We start from the raw sequence: 18,585 nt of genomic DNA, 5'->3' as shown, positions 1-18,585 counted from the left end.
GATGTGACTGGCTTCATTCAAACTAAACAACTTGTTATATTTATCACTGGTAAAAAAAATGGTCCCCTGATTGTCAATGTAACATTTAATCATATGCACTTGGCAAAATACAATGTAGGAGCTGTGGAGGTGTAGATAAGGGGTGTTAAGGGGGGTCTAAATCCACCCCTAGAGAGCACCCCTGTGTACCTGCTGCTGCTGCAGTTGCTGCTCGGGAACAGTGAAGCTGTAAAACAGATGGAGTGATCCATAGTGCACTGTGAAGCTGGCCGGGCCCTGCGCAGTACACCGTGTCTCCTGCTGCAGCGTCCCCACCTCTCCCCCCGTTGGCTTTGAGCTGCTGCAGGGGAAGTGGTGGGGGACATGTTCAAGTACCTGTGCCTCCCCAGCCCTTCCACTGCTCTGTACTCCTCAGCTCATTTCCTACTGCTCCGATCCCCCTGTGTGTCCCTTTCCTGCAGGCTTCCAGCTTCTCCTACTCTCCACCTGCTGCAGCTTCCCCACCTCTCCCTCCTGTTGGCTTTGAGCTTCTGCAGGGGGAGCCATGGGGCACATGTTCAAGTACCTGTGCCTCCCAGCCCTTCCACTGCTCCATACTCCTCAGCTCCTTTCCTACTGCTCCGATCCCCCTGTGTGTCCCTTTCCTGCAGGCTGCCGGCTTCTCCTACTCTCCAGCTGTTGCATGGCACAGGAAGATTGGGTACAGAATGGGGGGGGGGGCATATTTACTGTCCCCTTCCTTCCCTTTTCGAACACAGTGTACCATCGCCACCAATCACTCACTGAATGTGTAGACTTCTTCCTCTTCATTTATCTCCAGGGCAGCCAAGACTGCACGGAAAGGGATTTAGGGTTTTAATCAGAGAGTATTTGACAGTGAGGAAGTGTTGAATTGCCTCCTCATCACCTGCTTTAACCCATTCAACCCCACAGTAACTAGCCACAGAGCAGCACCATTCATTTGAATGGCCCATGTTCGACAGGGGTTATAATTCCTGCACCAGCCATGAAGCGAAGCATTTTGGACTTGGCATGTATACACCCCTGCCTCTGCAGCAAAAAGAGGTAGCGGTTGGGGGCCAGAAAAAGAAGTGCAGGCACTTCCTTTTGGAGCTGCACTGCAACTGGATGACATGTTCATTTTCTACCATGTGATCCAGTGCAGGCAAATCGCTCTGCGTTTGCGATGCGTTTAGAGTGTTGTTAACTTTGTGTTGACACCCGCAGCGGATTGCAAACATAGTGTGATTGCAATGCAGTAGGGGAAACACGCAGACCCAAAAACAAAAATGTAATATATTGTAATATACCAATTTTTAAATGTTCTTTTTAGTCTTCTTTTCTTTGTTTCATCGGGTAATTCAGGTAATTCAGCCAGTAACACACTTTCGGTCTTACAGTGTCTGCATTCTAGATGAAATAGTAAAGCTTACACCTTTGGATAGCAGCATTCTCAGCCTAGGGAGAGGGTAGTGTTATAGGCTGGTCACAGATGATTACATTTTTTTCTATCAGCCAAAAGGCAGATTTCCCAATTCACACAGGCTAGGTGGATGGAGGAATCCTCCCTGCTATGCTATTGCATTCTGACTGCAGGGACTCCTCTGCTGCCAGAATCAGTTCTGCAGCTGATCACCACCTTTGATTGGAATGTCACTTACCCTGTTTCCCCTAAAATAAGACCTAGCCTGATTGTCGGTGTTGGCTGCAATATAAGCCCTACCACCCAAATAAGCCCTACCCCGTTTCCTCAAAAATAAGCCCTACCCTGAAAAGAAGACCTACAAGGACTTTAACTAGGACTTATTTGGGGGGTAGGGCTTTTATTGCAGCTATCACTGACAATCACACTAGGTCTTATTTTAGGGGAAACAGGGTATGGTTGGACTAAGGCCCCTTTCACACGAGGCGGACTCCATGAAGCAGATCCACCTGCTCAGCGTGGGATGTGTCCTCTGATCCCCACATGTCTGCTCCACTATAAAGAGCAGACACGGACACAGCCCGCTGTTCTCTATGGGGTGGTCGGATGTAAACAGAAGAGGTCTGCTATACGGATGGGGAATGGATCCCCATTCATTTGTTTTTGGGTAATCGGATGCAAGCGCCTCCCCATAGCGAACAGTGGGTGATCTGATCTGGTCCACCTGAAAAACAAGCAGGCAGAGCTGATTGGTCCACTCATGTGAGAGAAGCTTTACTTACTCTTCATGTAAATAGAAGGTTTTACCATCTCACCTGTTTATTGCCAGGGTGTCTTCTTCAGCCATTTCACTTGCCTTGGCCTTTTTGTTTTTTTGGCTATTTCCCCTTTCTTCTACTCTTTCCCTTTTAATTATTAAGATTTACCTTCTCTTGTTTTTTTTTTAATATCCATTTAATGCTTGTCTTTTTTGTTGACAGAGACTGAGGGTGTCAGTGAACATTATAATAATGCTCTTCTCTCTGCTTGGACTGGTCATCTCTTGCTTCATGACAATAGTGTCTGACAAAGTGCTGAAATCCACTGGATACAGTTTGCTGGTAAAATAAAACACTTACATGTAAATACGCTTATAGGATGCACAACACGTTTTTAGGCATTCAGGTGTTTTTTCTTACTGATCTAAATGCAGCTCATTGTTTTTAATAGGCCTGTAAATAGTTATTAGGCCTGTACACACAGGCACATAAACTTGCACTGCGTATAAAATCTGCATTGTTGGTCAGTATTTTAGCACATGTATACATGCATATATGCAACACTCCTATGATTTAAAGACCCATCATGCCTCTGCCTCTGGGTGTCATGCTTGTGGTTGTCAGTCTTGCTATGCCTCTTGGGAGTTGTAGTTCTGCAACAGCTGGAGGTCCACTAATTGCATATCCCTGCCCTAAAGAAAATTGAGCTAAGTAAACACTTAACTGGATCATCTCTCCTCTCATTTGCCCTGTTAACCTGTCAGCTCTGTGAGGTACCCAATATGTCCATGTATGGGGGAGCATGTGACTCTCTCTAACCTTTTTCCAAAGTGATTGGTACCTGAGTGAGCAATCACCAAGCCCGAGCCTGGCTGTATATGGAGAATTCTTGGCCCTGTGTAAGCTCCAACCCAGAACGTAGACTGGGCTTCTTTTTGTGGCTCCAGAGAATGAACGGGAGATGAGTGAGTGAAAAGTAATTTCTAGTATGGGGTGCAAACTATGCACTTAGTGGGCAAACTGCAAGATCCCTATTACTGCTGTGCATCTAATGCAGCGCACACACGATCGGATTTTCCAATGGGAAATGTTGGATGGGAGCTTGTTGGCGGTAAGTCCGACAGTGTGTATGCTCCATCGCACTTTTGTTGTTGGACTTTCCTCCAACAAATGTTGGCTAGCATGCTCTCAAATTTTCTGCCAACAAATGCACAAGTGTTGTCGGAATTTCCGATCGTGTGTACACAAGTCCGTCAGACAAAAGTCCAAAGTACAAACACGCATACTCGGAAGCAGAAGTGGTCGGTCTTGTAAACTAGAGTTTGTAATGGAGAATTAGCATTCATGACGTGGCAAATTATGAAATCTCCAAATACAGCGCACAATTCTCTTCTTCTTTAATGGGATAATAATGAAGCTGCTTTGTTGGTGATACTGATGGAGTTATTGCAAATTAAGTTTCAAAGGCCTTTTTCTTCTAGTGATATCAAGAATAATATTATGTTTTTGTTTTTTTATTTGTGCAAGTTACCACAACACCATTATCCTGTAGTTTTTAAGATCAAAGATACAACTATGTTGGTGTCCCTTGTCAATTTTACATTGTATTTTTTAAAACGTAATTGCCTACTGCCAAACTGTCATTTGAAGTAAAACACATAACCAAGTGATATTCTACACAATTTTTTTTATTGTGCATTAAAAAAATAAAAGAATAAAATTAGACATGCTATCTGCCAATAGCACTTAACCAAAAAGTACATTCTATGCATCCAAAAATATAGAAAATATACAAAATCAAATCATTATTCAACCAAAATAATAATGTCAAAGCAATAACTCCAAGGCCAATAAATAACACGTCATCTCCTTCAATTACGCAACATGTCTGGTTGACGAACGACCGTTCAGAAACAAACTGAAAAGCATGAATCAACAGAAGGAGCCCAAAGTGTGGCGCTAAAGAGTTGAAAAACCACGTTGTACATCTAGTATATTACTACGTTCGTAATTGTTGGCCAACATTTGTGTGACCATGCGTATGCAAGACAAGTTTGAGCCAACACCCTTCGAACAAAATTCCATGGTTTTGTTGTCGGAAAGTCTGATCGTGTGTACAAGCCATTAGTCTATTAACAGCAGCCTGGTCTGCTGCAGTGTGGTAAATGCACACATGGTAACAAGCATTGTGTCATGCATCATTGTGCTTTGCATTAAGGCAATCCATTTATTTAAACCATGGACCAAAAATAATGAAAGCAGCATTTTCAGCAGAACATTGCACTAAGGCTCGATTCACATCTATGCATGTTGCTTTTGAGCGTTTTTGCGGTGCTTCCCGCGTTTTTGGACACGCGTTTTTACAGCGATTTTGCCACGTTTTGCATTTTTTTCTTTCTTTTTTTTACACTGTGGTTGCTTAGTAACCAGATATATACACAGTGAAAAAAAAACACAAATCGCTGCAAAAACGTTGCGTTTTTGATGCAGGTCCATTGACTTCTATTACATGCAAAACGCTGCATTTTGCATGAAAAAAGTCCCCGACCCTTTCCAAAAACGCAGAGGCACAAAAATGCATTGATGTGAACATGTTCCATAGGAACCCATGTTAAAAAATTTCCTTGCATTTCTGCAAAATGCATCAAAAAACGCGCTAATGTGAATCGAGCCTAAGGCTGGGTTCACACTGCTGCGATGCAGGAACGCTGCCAATCCGCTGTGGGTTCCCGCATCGCATGCCTCCTGGCAGCAGTTCACACTGCCCTATGTGAACTGCTGGGAGTGTCAGTGAAAAGTTAATGACACACCCAGATCAGATTGCATATCGCAGTGCGATCTGCAAACTCGGACAGGAATTGGATCACATGGTGTGAACACCCATGCGATCCGATTCTGCTGCGGACCAAACAAAGGGTCCTGTGCGAGTTTGGGGCCGGATGCAATGCGAATTCAGCCATACTATCTGTATGGCTGAACTCGCATCGCATAGAGATCGGATGTGATTTGCACTGCAGTGCGGTGCGAATCACATCCGATCTCGTCACCGCAGCAGTGTGAACCCAGCCTAAAACTCATGTTAGTTCTTTGTTCAGGTGCTGTTACTGCAATCACAGTGTGAATGGGCCCTAAGAGGAAGTAAACAGCCTTTTATGGGAAAACAGTGTCTACATGTATACCGCAACATATATGAAATTATATTCATGATTCACATACACAATAAAGTTTTAAAATAAAACAACAATGAATACCAATGTAGTTTATCCAAATTTCCCAGTTAAATAGACTCCACCAGGGGAATTAAAAATCATAATTTACATTCTCTAAAAACAAGAGGTTTTATACATGGACTGCCCCAGAGGCGTGCATGCTATACCTTTATTTTTTTTTAAGGTTCCCTTAGACCTTTTTTAAGGTTCCCTGCCGTAGACAGCGTTGCGCAGGCGCACTGAGCGTGCCACGGTCAATGGCGATATGCTGTGAGTGGCGGCTCCCGTGCGCATGCGTGGGAGTGACGCCATCGTGGCTTCGCCGACTGACAGCGGCGGAGCAGCGAGACCCAACAAGAAGATGGATGCGCCGGACTACAGGGGACAGCGGTGACATCGCTGGCTCCTGTGTCAGGTAAGTGACACATAATGGGCTACTATGCGATGCATAGTAGTCCATTATGCTTTACCTTTGCAGGGAATGAAAGAGGAAGTAAACTCATCAGAATTTACTTCCTCTTTAAGCTCATGAATCAATAGGAATGAATAGAAAATGTATTATGTATGTGGATGTCAGCCAATAGAATTTCTGTGGGAGGGGGGGGGGGCTTTACGGTACCCGGTGACCCCAAAGAGGAAGAAAAGTCATATTTGGCACATATTTGCTAATCTAATTTTACGTAATGTGTTGATGTTGGGTGCAGCCCAAAAATGAAAGTGGTTTTAAACCCCTTTGAAAAAAATAAAAAACCTGCAAAACGTGCCGTTGCTTCAGTTTGCTTAAAGCGGTTCTTCACCCTAAAGGGGAAGTTCCGCTAGTATTATCCCTCCCCCCCTCCGGTGCCACAATCGGCACCTTTTCGGGGGGAGGGGGGTGCAGTTACCTGGATAATCCAGGTAACTGCACCCACTTCCGGCCAGACCGCTGCATGGCTCCGCCCACCGCCGCATGGCTCCGCCCCCCCCCCCCCCCCCCCGTTGTGTTCTGGGAAACACACAGTTCCCAGAGACACAGCGGGGAACCAGCGCAGCGCGACTCGCGCATGCGCAGTAGGGAACCGGGCAGTGAAGCCCTCTTGCTTCACTTCCCGATTCCCTGACAGAGGATGGCGGCGGTGGCTGCAGCGAGACGAGCGATCGCTCGTCATCTGCCGCCGACATCGCTGGAACCTGGGACAGGTAAGTGTGATATTATTAAAAGTCAGCAGCTGCAATATTAGTAGCTGCTGGCTTTTAATATTTTTTTTTTTTGTGCAGCTCCTCTTTAAATGCGCAAATACAGAGATATCTCCTAAACCGTGCAGGGTTGGGCGATATCCAGTGTAGCTACAGGTAAGTCCAATTATATGTTTGCTTGTAGTATAAAGTGGTTGTAAAGGGTTTACAACCACTTGAAGCACTGCAGAATTTAGACCTGTAAGGAGATGGAGTTGAGACATAATTGTTATAATATTTTGTTTGTTTCTCTGTAGAGATGAATTTCAGCTGATGAGGAATAGAAGAATAACTCCAGGAAGGACATTGAAAAGAAGCCACCCATATTATCCTGCACTCTATGTTAAAAGCAACTCCCAGCAACAAGTGAAACCACTTATTGAACCAATAATGCTGTCCAGGAAATAATGCAATTGTGGTAAAATCAGAAGGTCCAAGGAGAACTATAGGCAAAACTTTTTTTCCATTTTGAATAGAGTAAGGGAGGGTTATAACCCCCATGAATTTTTTATTTTTTTTCCCACCATCTGTGTCCCATTGGGGAGATTTCCCTTCACTTCCTGTCTCATAGCTAAACAGGAAGTGAGAGGAAATCCCTGCAAATTAAAGACATTCATTGGGGTCCCCTTAGGAACATTTCCAATCTATTACTTTACTGGGGGCAACCCAAAATTTGGCATTACTTTTACTTTCAATGATAATGGTAAACAGGATAAATGGAGAGGGTGAATCTCCTTAAGACCCCTTTCACACTGGGGTGTTTTTCAGGCATTTTTCAGGCACTTTAGCTTTAAAAAAAAGCACCTGTGAAGCGCTTGAAAGAAGCCTCATCTGCAATCCCAATGTGAAAGCCCAAGTGCTTTGAGATCCCTTTCACAATGTCAGCACCCGAAAAACGCTTGTAAAACGCAGCTTAAACTAGCAGTGCTTTACCAGCGTTTTTTGAGCGCTATTGGGGCGCTTTTAACCCCTGCTAGTGGCCAAATAAAGGGTTAAAAGCGCCCACAAAACGCTGCTGCCAAAAGCGTTTGCAGGCGCTTCCCATTGATTTCAATGGGAAGGGGTGCTTTAGGAGCGGTGTATTCATCGCTCCAAAAGCGCTGCAAAGAAGCTGCTTGCAGAACTTTTTTTGACGCCCTGCCAGCTCAGCGCCTCAGTGTGAAAGCACTCGGGCTTTCACATTGGGATTTCAGTTGCGGCTTCTTTCAAGCGCTTTTTTTTTAAGCTAAAACGCCTGAAAAACGCCCCTGTGTGAAAGGGATCTCAGTGTGAAAGCACTCGGGCTTTTACATTGGGATTGCGGCTTCTTTCAAGTGCTTTACAGGCTCTTTTTTTAATGCTGAAGCGCCTGAAAAACGCCCCAGTGTGGAAGGGGTCTAACAGGGACACAGAGCAATGAAAAATGGACAAGCACTCTCTCCATTCTATCCAAAACTAAATATAAAAGTTATGCCTTTAGTTATACTTTCAAGCTGAACTCCACGCAGACAGCTAAATACATGGGCGAAATAAATGTTTTATCCATCAAAGGATTTGTAATTCTCTCCAGCCAGTTCTGAGATTTTTACAGCCCTGCCAGAAAGTACAGCCAGCATGGTGACCTGAAGTTTCCCTACTGCAGTTATGCAATTTAGCATGCTCACCTGCCTGTGACTGGAAAGTGACGCTGTTTCCGCAATAAACAGATATCTTTAGAGTGCTGGTTGTCCTCTCATCTGGTGAAGGTCATATCTCTCATTTAGCATGTTCCTTGTTAGTACATGTATACTGCAACACACCTGAGCTGCTCCTATCGCTGTCCTTCCCTCTCAATCTGAGTGCTGCTGGGCAAGAAATCTAGTTTCCTTGAAAAATATATTACTAATTTTAAAATAAAAACTTAACAAAATAATTAGTTTTTTTATATATCTGCTTGGAGTTCAGCTTCAATGGGACCTTTACATACCTCCCAACATTTTGAGATGGGAATGAGGGACACCTACCGGCAAACGTATGTAGGCATGGGGCATACATATATTAATTCCTGTAAAGGAGAATTAACCAAAGAAAAAGATTAATTTAATTCACAAGGGCTTTTTTTTTTACCACTACTATTCCTTTATATCGGCTTTCAAATTGTACAAATGCAGCAATTTAGAATTTGGATGAAAGGTTTCGCACTGGGGAAACACTTTTTGAAAGATAAAAAGTGCATTTTATATACAACTATATGGATCAGACCAAAATGAGGAGGAAAGAGGGACAGAGGGACATTGCTCCAAATCAGGGACAGTCCCTCGAAATCAGGGACAGTTGGGAGCTAGGCCTTTATACTAAATCTCAACGTCAGCCAAAACTTGTTTCATTTTAATTTGAGTGGGAAAGGGCTAGAGCCTTTGTCAGGTATTACTGCTGTCTTGTCTGCCCATTGGGGAGATTACTCTTACTTCCTGTCCCATCATCACTTGATCAGGGCAAATCCCTTCATTGAACAGACAGCAACAGAAACACAGGATCAGAAACAAAGTCAGATTTTACTGCTGTTTGTATTCCTGTTTCCAATTATTTCCCTTCACTTTCTCTCCGAGTGGCAGAGTTTTACTGGAACAGGAAAAGGGCAGGAATACCCCCAATATGGAGCAGACAGCCAAGAATAAAAAAAACCTGACAGAGGTTCTAACCCAACTCCACTCAAGGAGATGGAGTGGAGTTGGATTTCAATCACTGTAACCACATTCTATGGGCTAATTCACAGTGCTTATTCATGGTACTTCATCCTACTGTCACATGTGCCTGCACTGAGGAGCTACCTCTCTAAAAACAAACCAAGGAGATGTTCCTAATCTGTTGGGTCCAAATGCAAAATGCCTTTATTTAAAGTTTTCCTTTAAAGAGTAAGTCTTCTAAAACATATTTGTGTTATGGGTGAATGCTCAAAGGTCAAATTACTCACTGGCTTAAAGAGGAAGTAAACCCTTCCAAACAACTTGGACCTATAGGTAAGCCTAGATTAAGGCTTACCTGTAGGTCCAAGCAATATCTCCTAAACCTATATGGTTTAGGAGATATTTGCCCGAAAATGGGCACCGCTGTCTACGGCGCATGCGCCGTAGACAGCGGCGCGTAGGCGCACTAAATGCGGCAAATCCAAGAATGGATTTGCCAAATTTGTCGACTCCCGTGCGCATGCGCGGGAGTGACGTCATCGCGGCTTCGCCGTATGACAGCGGCGGAGCTGCGAGGCGCGACTCCCGTGCGCATGCGCGGGAGTGACGTCATCGCGGTTGCGCCGCTGTGATTCGTCGGAGCTGCGAGACGCCACAAGCAACATGGATGCGGCGGACTACAGGGGACAGCGGCGACTTCGCTGGCTCCTGTGTCAGGTAAGTGACACATAATGAGCTACTATGCGATGCATAGTAGTCCATTATGCTTTACCTTTGCAGGGAAAAAAAGAGGAAGTAAACCCATCAGGGTTTACTTCCTCTTTAATTGATTGACTTTGTTCGCACAGAGCAGTTACATGGGGCTTGTGCAGGGCTGTGTTTTCTGGGACAGGGATGCGCAGGTGTTCCGACCAAGTCGGTGGTAAGCAATTTTGTGGGCAAAGCAAGGCTGGTTTGGCATTTCAATCATCATGGCACCATGGTTGATATGGTGTCAGGGTGATGGAAGTACATTGTTTCTATTGTTAAATTGTAATATATAATGAAGGGCTTTTCACTTGCCACCGTCAGCTGCCACTAGATGTATATTGTCACTTGCCACGTCACTTGCCACCATTTGCAGATTGTCAATTGCCATGTCACTTGCCACCATTTGCAGATTGTCACATGCCACGTCACTTGCCACCATTTGCAGATTGTTACATCACTTGTCACCATTTGCAGATTGTCTCTTGCCACCATTTGCAGATTGTCACATGCCACTTCACCTGCCGCCATTTGCAGATTGTCACTTGCCATGCTAGGCAGTGCCACCAAATGTGCATTGTCGCTGCATTGGTGGCAGGCTGGCTGCACTGGTCCATTTAGTGAGGGCAGGAGAGTGTAGATGTGGGGCAGGCAGTGAGAGATGATATAATCTCTCTGCTCCCCGCCACACCTCTGACATTTAAAAGGCCCGCTTTGTGAGGGTGGAAGAGCTCTGATGTGTGGTGGGCAGTGAGAGATGATGTCATCTCTCTGCTCCCCGCCGCACATCGCTCCCACATTGAAGCTGTGAGGGCATAAGAATGGTGACAGGCAGGCGGAGAGAGATGTGTCATCTCTGCTCGTCTGCCCACTCATCTCTCCTCCACCTCCAATGCTGCCCGCCAGAGCTGCAATCCGCTGAGACTCGGGGCTATGGGCTCCACTTTCAGGGCTCCAGCCTTGATAGCCACACCCTGGCAACGCCTATAGTATAAAGTATTAATAGTGGTTCAAAAAAAAAACTTGTGGGTTTAACCTTTTTTTTTGTTTAATTTTCCTCTAAGGGGGCGTGGCAGAAGGTGTGTCCCATGCCTACATACTTTTGCTAATAGGTGTTCCCTGTTCCCATCTCAAAAGGTTGGGAGGTGTGCAATTGTCCTTTAAAATGTATGTAAAACCTTTACAATGAACTTCTCTTATTTTCTCCCTTCTGATTTCGTAAATATACCATTTTTTTAATATCTATTTGATAAGTGCAAATAAGTATCGGTGGTTCCTGACAGAAACCCAATGAGCTGACAACTTCCTGCTTTCTGCTTGTGTTGCACTCCTATTAGTTCCCCCCCCCCCCCCCCCCCGCCCTTTATATAATATAGTTATGTAGAAGAAAAGGGGGAAGCAATCTGTAGTCATATTCCAGGGTAACAACGGAACTCCATAGGTGTAGTAGTACAGTGAGTGTTGTCACTCCACACAGGAAGGGTGTTACTGGTAGGCTCACCAGGTAACAATGAAGGTAAAACTTTAAAAACCAAAAAACGCCACATTCAATGACTGGTAAGCCACAATATATTTTTTTATATAAGCCTTGTTCACACTGCATTTGAGGCCTACAATTTCCTGCAGGAGACTCAGTGGGGTTTCCTGCAAACAGCTGCAGCAGGAAGCCCCATACAAAGCAATGACCCTGACGGTGTATAGCTTTTTTTGCATGTAATCAGATATGCAGCAATTACCTGTGGATGATGGACCCTGGACACTCCTGGGGCTGTTCTACTTGCATCGTATGCACATACAGTGCCTTGAAATAGTATTCATTCCCCTTGAAATTTTCCAACTTTTGTCATGTTAGAACCAAAAACTTAAATGTATTTTATTGGGACTTTATGGGATAGACCAACACAACGTGGCACATACCATATTTATCAGCGTATAATACGCACCTTTTTCCCCTTAAAATCAAGGGGAAATCGTGGGTGTGTGTTATACGCTAATCCCCGGCAATTGTGAGCCTGTCAGCCGTTTTTGCGGCTTTCGGCCACTCTCGCCAGATTTCGGCTGTTCTCGTGGCTCTCAGCGGCTCTTGCAGTCCTGCGTGAACTGCTGAAAGCCGCCGAGAACAGCCAAAATCCGGCAAAAGCAGCCGAAAGCCGCTGAGAACTATCTAGCACTGCTGAGATACACAGGACATCCGGCTCTGTATCTCGGCGGTGCCATTTTTAAAGTCTGCAAATGACACTAGGGCAAGGCTGCAGATGGACACTGATAAGGCTGCATTGATGGGCATTTAAATGTAAGTTTTTTTTCCTTAAAATTCCCTCCTAAACTTGAGGCGTGTGTTATACGCCAATACATAGGCTAATTGTGAAGTGGTAGGAAAATTATAAATAGTTTTTAAAATTCTTTACAAATATCTGAAAAGTGTGGGGTGCATTTGTATTCAGCCCCCTGAGTCAATAGTTTGTAGAACCACCTTTCATTGCAATTACATCTGCAAGTCTTTTTGGGGGTGTCTGTACCAGCTTTGCACATCTAGAGAGTGACATTTTTGCCTATTCTTCTTTGCAAATTAGCTCAAGCTCTGTCAGATTGGATAGAGAGCATCTGTGAACAGCAATTTTCACTGGGACTGGGCCATTCTTAGCCCTTGTACACACGGTTGGAGATTCCGACAACCAAATCCGTCGGATTTTGTCCGACGGATCTTGTCCGAAACTGTTGCATACACACGGTCGGACAAAGTTGTCGGAAAATCCGATCTTTCAGAAAGTGATGACATAATTTCGTTACGATGGGACTACGTTCAGGCTAGTAGCCAATAGCTTTGATGTAGGAATTTGATCTGAGCATGCGTGGCACTTTGTCCGATCGGAATTCTCTACACATGATCGGAGTATGTCCGATCGGAGCATTTTGTCGGAAAATATTTCCGGCAAGTTGGAAAATTTGGTCCGACGGAAACAGTCCGATGCAGACCACACACAGTCGGAATATCCAACAAAATGCTCCGATCGGACACATTCCGTCAGAATCTCCGATCGTGTATACAAGGGCTAACACATGAATAGGCTTTGATCTAAACCATTCCATTGTAACTCTGGCTATATGTTTAGGGTCCTTGTCCTGCTGGAAGGTGAACCTCTGCCCCAGTCTTAAGTCTTTTGTAGACTCTAAGCCCTTGTACACACGGTCGGACATTCTGACAACAAAATCCGTCGGATTTTGTCCGAAACTGGTGTTGCATACACATGGTCAGACAAAGTTGTCGGAAAATACGATCGTACGTAATGTGATGACGTTATTTTGTTACGACGGGACTACGTTCAGGCTAGGAGTCAATAGCTTTGGTCTTGTAATTTGATCTGAGCATGCGTGGCACTTTGTCCGATCGGAATTCTCTACAAACAATCGGACAAAGTCCGATCGGATCATGTTGTCGAAAAATTTTATAGCCCAGCTCTAAAACTTTGTCCGTCGGATATTCCGACAGAAACAGTCCGATGGAGCCCACACATGGCCGCATTAGCCAACAACACGGTCCGATCGGACATTTTCCGTCGGAATGTCCGACCGTGTGTACAAGAGCTAACAGGTTTTCTTCTAAGTTTGCCCTGTATTTGGCTCCATCCATCTTTCCATCAACTCTGACCAGCTTCCCTGTCCCTGCTGAAGAAAAGAATCCCCACAACATGATGCTGCCACCACCATGCTTCACAGTGGGGATGGAGTTTTCAGGGTGATGTGTAGTGTTAGTTTTCTGCCACACATAGCATTTTGCTTTGGGGCCAAAAAGTTAAATTTTGTTCTCTTCTTGCAAACTGGACTTATTATGGCTTCCTTTCAACAATGGCTTTCTTGTTGCTATTCTTCCATAAAGGCCAGAGTTGTGGAGTACACTACTAAAAGTTGTCCTGTGGACAGATTCTTCCACCTGAACTGCGGATCTCTGTAGCTCCTCCAAATTTACGGTGGGCCTCTTGGCTGCTTCTCTGATTAATGCTCTCCTTGCTCGTCCTGTCCGTTTAGGTGGACGGCCATGTCTTGGTAGGTATGCAGTTATGCCATACTCTTTCCATTTTCGGATGATGGATTGAACAGTGTTTTCTGAGATGTTCAAAGCTTGGGATATTTTTTTATAACATAACCCTACTTTAAACTTGTCCACAACTTTATCCCCGGCATGTCTGCTGTGTTCCTTGGCCTTCGTGATGCTGTTTGTTCACTAAGGTTCTCTAACAAACCTCTGAGGGCTTCACAGAATGGCTGTATTTATATTCAGATTAAACTACACACAGGTGGACTCTATTTACTAATTATTTGACTTCTGAAGGCAATTGGTTCAACTAGATTTTAGTTAGGGGTATCAGAGTAAAAGGGGGCTGAATACAAATGCACGCCACACTTTTCACATATTTATTTGTAGAAACTTTTGAAAACCATTTATCGTTTTCCTTCCACTTCACAATTATGTGCCACTTTGTGTTGGTCTAGCACATAAAATCCCAATAAAATACATTTACGTTTTTGGTTCTAACATTACAAAATATGGAAAAATTCAAGGGGTATGAATACCTTTTCAAGGCACTGTATGTGAACCTAGCCTTAAATGAGTTGTAGAAAAGTGTTGGCATGCCTTACCTCCATGTTTGTTCTAGTTCATCGACTTCAGAAAAAGTTACCAGCTTGACAGCCTGGGAGCTAACATTCAGCAAGGGGACAATTAATGGAACCAATCCCAATGTATGAATTTTTCTCCTTTCTTCTCCTTCTCCTCACCCTCCTGCTGGCTTTCAGTTACTGCAGAGAGCCATACAGGGGATTGGTTCCAGTACTTGCCTCCCTGTGCACCATACATTTCCACCTGCTGCTCATGCCCCCCTGTGTGCCCCCACCACCACAGTGCTGCTGGTTTCCCTCCTTTCCTTCCCACTGGCAGTTGCAAACACACAGTAGGATCCCTCAGGATGAAGAGAGGGGGAAGGGTCCGGTAAATGTCACAATTACCAGCCTCTTGCTTTCCTGAACGAACACAATAAGTGATTTGTATCGATCACTCATTGTGTTCATTCATAACTGAAGCATAGTAAACTGTTGTTCTTTGGCTGTCACAATGCTTATACTTACATATAATGGCAACTTTTGCACCCTATTACTTTCAAACTAACTGTGACCTCCACACTTTTAGTTTAAGAATGGAGATAGAATTCTGGCACCTGCCATTTCTTTCAAGAGGGCATGCTTTTGCTTTTTGTTTTTTAACCTTGTCATACTTTATGAGACACTGTCCCGGACCAAGTATGCACAGTTGGTGGGAATCTACTTTTGCTGGCTATATGCTTTGAGATCTATGACTTGACAAGGACAAGGGGCTAGCCTTTTTAAAATTAATTCAGCAGTGTTATCGCCTATACAGTGGAACCGCGGATTGCGAGTAACGCGGTTAACAAGCATTTAGAAATACGAGCTATTATTTTTTTTAAATCCTGACTCGGTTTGCGAGTGTAGTCTCGCAAAACGAGCAATATTCAAGCCTCTGCAGTGTGCAGTACAGCATTTGACCAGAGGTGCGGGGGTGCTGGTGACACTGAGCCCTTTTGGAACCGTTCGGAAATACTCGGAAACACTCAGAAACCCTCAGAAATACTTGGTTCTCAAGTGTTTCAGAGCCTTTCCGAGGGTTTCCAAGTGCATCCGAGGAGTCTCCGAGTCTCTCCAGCGCCCCCCCCCCCCCCTCTGGCCACATGTGATATTGCATGCAGTAGAAGTCAATGTGGAACAAATTATCTTCTTTTCTGCTTTGGATTACAAGCATTCTCCTGGAACGGATTATGCTCGTAATTCAAGGTTCCACTTTATTTCTACTACTTTGCATTATTTCTTACCATGCCAAGATAGACATATTATTTGTAATTAAATTATGCCACTTACTTTTAATGTGAATTTTTTTTCTAACAGCACTAACATGTAAAGATTAATACACAAGTCAATCAATTTTTTTATTACTTTCTATATAATAGTTTCTATATATTTTGTTTATTCGAATACAATATGTTCCATATCAAGCTGGGCCTCGTGTGAAAGTGGCTGTGAGAACTACAGGTGTGTCAGTGTGAACATTGATTAAAACTGGAGCAGCCAGTATTTCGAGCAGCTGTGCATGGTAACCAATCAGAATTCCATATTTAGCTTTTTCTGTTAAGCTTTAAAAATGAATGATAGAAGCTGATTGGTTGCCATGCACAGCTGCTCCAGTTTTGATAAATTCACAGGAGTGTAAAGATTTCACGGCCTTAGATGCTGCATGTAGTGTCCTGCACTGTTGGTCTGTAAAGTGCATGGGTCAGGAGTATGTAACATTTTTTATAGCATTTATATAGGGCAAACAGTTTGCGAAGTGCTTTGTAGTATAAAGACAGACAGTACAATTATAATATAATTTAATACGGTAGGAATCAGAGGGCCCTACTTGTTAGAGCTTGCAATCTAAGAGCTATAACATAGCATATAGAGTGCAGGGGTCAGAAGGAGGAAAATATAACATAAATATAAATAAATATAACAAATATAGTGTATATATAGAGTGTAGTGGTCAGATACATGTAACATTCAATATAGTACTGTATATAAAGTACAGGGGTCAGGAATTTGTTACCTAATGAACAGCTTACAGTGGGGGGGGGGGGGGCAGTATTATATGCATCACAGCATACAGGATACAGCAGTTAGGAGTATGTATTGCACAACACGGTGAGCAGCAGTAATTAATGTACTGCCCCTCACATTGGTGACCAGTTGGAAGAATGTCCATTATGGTATTGGTCAGTTGGTAGAAGAATGCCCCAGCATTAGTAGTCACTAGATGGAAGAAGTCCCCTAACATTATTAGTCAGGGGGGACAACAGTCTGTGGAACAGTACCAATAGCAAACTGGGGGTCACTGACCCATAGCACCCATATCTTGAGACCTGGGGCACATACTCTACATGCAGGAATCTAGCAACACCACTAGAGTGGGGCAGGGTTAGAGGTTCTGTCAGTCTGTGAACTGATTTACTCCTCACATTTTATTCCTGTGGTTATCCCTGGTTACAATTTTAAAGTAAAGTACAGTCAAAAAAAGAAAGCTGACAGATCTTCTAACCCTTCCCCACACTAAATACCAATTATTATTATTTTTTACTGTGTTCTTATTGGAGAAATCTACAATCGCTTCCTGTCCCACTGACTAACAGTCATTGGGACAGAATGTTAGGGTAAATATCCCAATTAGGGTAATAAAAAATGGTAAATTCAGTGGCTCTGCCCTTTTCCCACTCTATCCAAAGCTAAATTAAAAAGTTTTGGCTGGTGCTGGGCTTTGATGCTATTTTAGTTACATTAAAGCGTGGTGGAGCAAAGTTAAAGTTCCTCTTTGGCATCAGAATTCTGCTCACTATAAACACCAACCTTTAGGCAAATTTGTAAGAACATATGCACTGAAGAAATGAATGTATATTATTGTACTTTTACATTGTATTTGTTATATAAAAATCTTGTATAATAAAGGCCTTATACCAAAGTTGTATATTATGTTCTGCATTTTACTAATTTAAAATGCTATTCAAACAAAAAGCGTCATCCATGTCATTGCCATCCATGTACAATAAGAGCTTGTTCACACAAAACCAAATGCAAACCCCAGAGCAACCAATTCGGAGCCATCTTGCACTCGTTTGATGTCAGTAACATTTATTGTGATTGGTTACTGTGGATTATTATTCTGTACACATATCACTTTTCTCTATTCATGCTTTAACCCGTTCCCGCCAAGCGTGCGCAGATGTGCGTACTCGGCTTCCGGGGGGGGTATACCAGGATGATGCCCGCACCTGCAGGCATCATCCCGGTACTGTTTTTTCCAGCGGGCGATTGGCTATCAACCCATTACAACCGAAGCGGCTAAAAGCCGCTCGGCTGTTATGCCGGAGGAGCGGGAGGGGATGCCGCCACCTCCCGCCACTGTTACCGGTGCTCCCGCTCGATTGGGATCACCAATTCCACATCCAATGCCTCCAGCTGCTGGGGAGGGACTGGAATGAAGCTGTAATCGGCTTTGTTCCAGTATCCTAATAGTAAACACGGAAGCGACGCCATGACGTCACTTCCCGTTTACTCGGCTGCCAATGGCGCCGGTTTTAAAAAAATATACGGTATTCAGAATCGCCGTTTTTGGGCGATCTGAATACATTGAAGTGTAAAGGAGGGATGGGGGGTCTTTTAGACCCCCCATCCCTCCATAAAGAGGACCTGTCCCCACCTATTACTGTCACAAGGGATGTTTACATTCCTTGTGACAGCAATAAGTGATCAATTTTTATTTTATTTTTTTAAACAATTTAGTCATTTTAAAATAAATAAAAAAAAATATATTTTTTAAAGCACCCGCCGTCCCCGCGATCTCACGAAGCAAAGAAAACTCATACGTAAGTCGCGCCCGCATATGTAAACGGTGTTCAAATCACACATGTGAGGTATTGCCGCGATCATCAGAGCAAAAGCAATAATTCTAGCACTAGACCTCCTCTGTAACGCTAACCTGGTAACCGTAA

The 18,585-nt window shown here is 43.9% G+C and overlaps 1 protein-coding gene across 3 annotated transcripts in view; it reads left to right on the top strand.

Annotated features, from left to right (window-relative positions):
- The window catches only part of LOC143930409 (uncharacterized), a 110,153-nt gene extending 92,598 nt beyond the window's left edge, over positions 1-17,555 (top strand). For all 3 annotated transcript variants that reach the window (XM_077454712.1, XM_077454713.1, XM_077454711.1), the window contains exons 6-7: positions 2,404-2,523; positions 6,863-17,555. In XM_077454712.1, coding sequence (XP_077310838.1) covers positions 2,404-2,523; positions 6,863-6,868 — 126 coding nt within the window. In that variant the 3' untranslated portion in view covers positions 6,869-17,555. The remainder of the gene's footprint in view (positions 1-2,403; positions 2,524-6,862) is intronic.
- Positions 17,556-18,585: the final 1,030 nt, after the last annotated feature.

This window comes from Lithobates pipiens, unplaced genomic scaffold, assembly GCF_037356315.1.
Source record: "Lithobates pipiens isolate NorthernLeopardFrog02 unplaced genomic scaffold, aLitPip1_a1.2 Scaffold_25, whole genome shotgun sequence".
NCBI classification, from domain to species: domain Eukaryota; kingdom Metazoa; phylum Chordata; class Amphibia; order Anura; family Ranidae; genus Lithobates; species Lithobates pipiens.
This window is presented reverse-complemented; position numbering and strand designations above follow the sequence as displayed.